The 2,070-nt window shown below is 41.8% G+C and overlaps 1 protein-coding gene across 1 annotated transcript in view; it reads right to left on the reverse strand.

The window, feature by feature from the left end:
• LOC107756805 (rho GTPase-activating protein 24-like) overlaps nucleotides 1-2,064 on the reverse strand; it is a 24,081-nt gene extending 22,017 nt beyond the window's left edge. The window contains exon 1 of the mRNA XM_016574087.1: nucleotides 1,562-2,064. Within this exon, the coding sequence (XP_016429573.1) occupies nucleotides 1,562-1,613 (52 nt within the window). The 5' untranslated portion in view covers nucleotides 1,614-2,064. The remainder of the gene's footprint in view (nucleotides 1-1,561) is intronic.
• Nucleotides 2,065-2,070: the final 6 nt, after the last annotated feature.

A 2,070-nucleotide genomic window follows, 5' to 3' on the forward strand; every position in this document is an offset into this window, starting at 1 on the left:
TTTCATTCGCGTTAAAAGAGGACGTTTGCAGAGGGGTAAGGAGTACCTAAAAACCATACTTGAGTAAAAGTACAGATACCTTACAGTGAAAATTACTCCACTACACGTTACAAGTCACCAATTCCAAAACAACTTGAGTAAAAGTCTTGGAGTATCTGATTTTAACAGTACTTAAGTATTTTACTTATACTAAATATAGGCTCAAAGATGCACTAGTCAAAGAGACATGCCAGTGAAAAACTGTAACGTTGTGGAGAAGCTGGGGGAAACAGGCAGAGGCAAGGATCTATGTGCTGGTATTTCATGGAAAAACTAGAACAAACAATAAGGCAAAAACCAAAGGGAACAAAGAACAGCATGACTGGCAAACAGACAACCATTACATTCAACAACTCACAAGGAACTAAAGAAAAACTAGGGCTATATACACACAGGGGGTTAACAAGCTTAACAAGATAAGACACACCTGGGGAGACTAATCAAGGGGAACCAATGAACAAACGGACTACAAACTGACTACAAACACCACGGGAGACAGGAAGTGACATAAAAGTCCAGGGCAAGGCACAGAGAGCATGAAACAAAAACAAGAAAGAGTTGATTTGTGAGGAGAGCAAATACGTTTATTTTCTAAAACCAAAATAAAACTTAACACCTCAAAATTACAAAACAAACAAAAAACAATATCTTTCAAAAAGGTCTCTTCAGTATGTCATTGACACAATCTGTGTAATAGACAGGAATTCTGCATGTAATAAAGAGCATGGGGGGTTAGGGACTCTGTTTTTATAGCTCAGTAATTGAAACAATGGCAAATGCTTCCTTGAAGTGGTTATGCGGTGTAAAAACAACAGCCTAGTCTTTCTCGTCATGTTTGCATGAATTAGAAAGACTTTTTTTTTTATCCATGGTACAATGTAGAATTTTATCACGCATGACTCATCAGTTTGCATTCTTCTAAGTTCCCTGTTGGGGGTGTTATTTGTAGCAATAACATTACTTCTATGCAACAGGCAAAACATATGACAGCAGAGCTGTTCCGCAGACTTCAGGTTTTCACATTTATGTTATCTATCCTCATTTTCAGATCTCTCTGTAATTACACTGATTTAGTCAACTCTGTTTTCTTGTTCCACCCGAGTCTTTTCAAACTCATTATTTTGAAATCCTCTCCTGCCCATAATGACAAACCAGCAATATACCTGTCGCATCTCAGCTTTAATATATTCATAAGTGAAATCTCGGTCAACGCGACATGGTGTCTGTCCTTCATGTTCTGCTTCCCTTCAAGCACTTGAAGTAATCGTTTGACCCAGAAACTCCTGCAAACCATATCTTTGAGGTTAAGCTTCTAGTTATGAGCACTGCTCAATATTGTATAGTTTATCTTAATTCTGATTATTGAAACTCTGTATACTCTCTCTCTCTATTTATATAACATGTAATATAATCAAATGTTTAGGCTATATATAACATTTATTATGCTGCAAAAAAGTTTTCACAAGTTCACACTGTCTGAACAACTAACACACCGGTGGGAAGTAGCGAAGCACTCGCTCACCTTTCTGTGCTCCACTGTTGTACTTCCAGGACTTGAAGCAGGTGAGTCCCATCCTGCAGGTGGATGTCTCTTGAGATGCCTCAGCCGAGCTCAGATCCTCTGTGGGCGTGCATCACCATCATCATTGGCGCTGGGCCTCCTGTGGCTGCTAATCAGTGGAAGCTGGCCACGCTGGCGACATCCCTGAGCGCAGGCTCCCCAGCACTGCCATGGCCTGGACAGAAGCCCCATCTGTCTCTCTATCCCTATCTCCCTCCTCATCCATCTCATCAATAAAACCCCAGCCCTATCCCATTGGCAGCCGCTTTGCTGGGGGAGATGGAAGGGCGGGGCATGGACCCTCTGCGGCAGAATATTCCGGACACGCATGCATACACACACACACACACACACACACACACACACACACACACTGGCCTCAGAATTCCTCCAGCAACTGTAATTACTTCAGTACAGTATGCCGTCTCAGGCAGCCAGGACCAATTTCCCTAATGCATCCACCATAACCC

The sequence above is a fragment of the Sinocyclocheilus rhinocerous genome, unplaced genomic scaffold, assembly GCF_001515625.1.
Source record: "Sinocyclocheilus rhinocerous isolate Xijiao unplaced genomic scaffold, SAMN03320098_v1.1 scaffold22, whole genome shotgun sequence".
NCBI lineage: Eukaryota > Metazoa > Chordata > Actinopteri > Cypriniformes > Cyprinidae > Sinocyclocheilus > Sinocyclocheilus rhinocerous.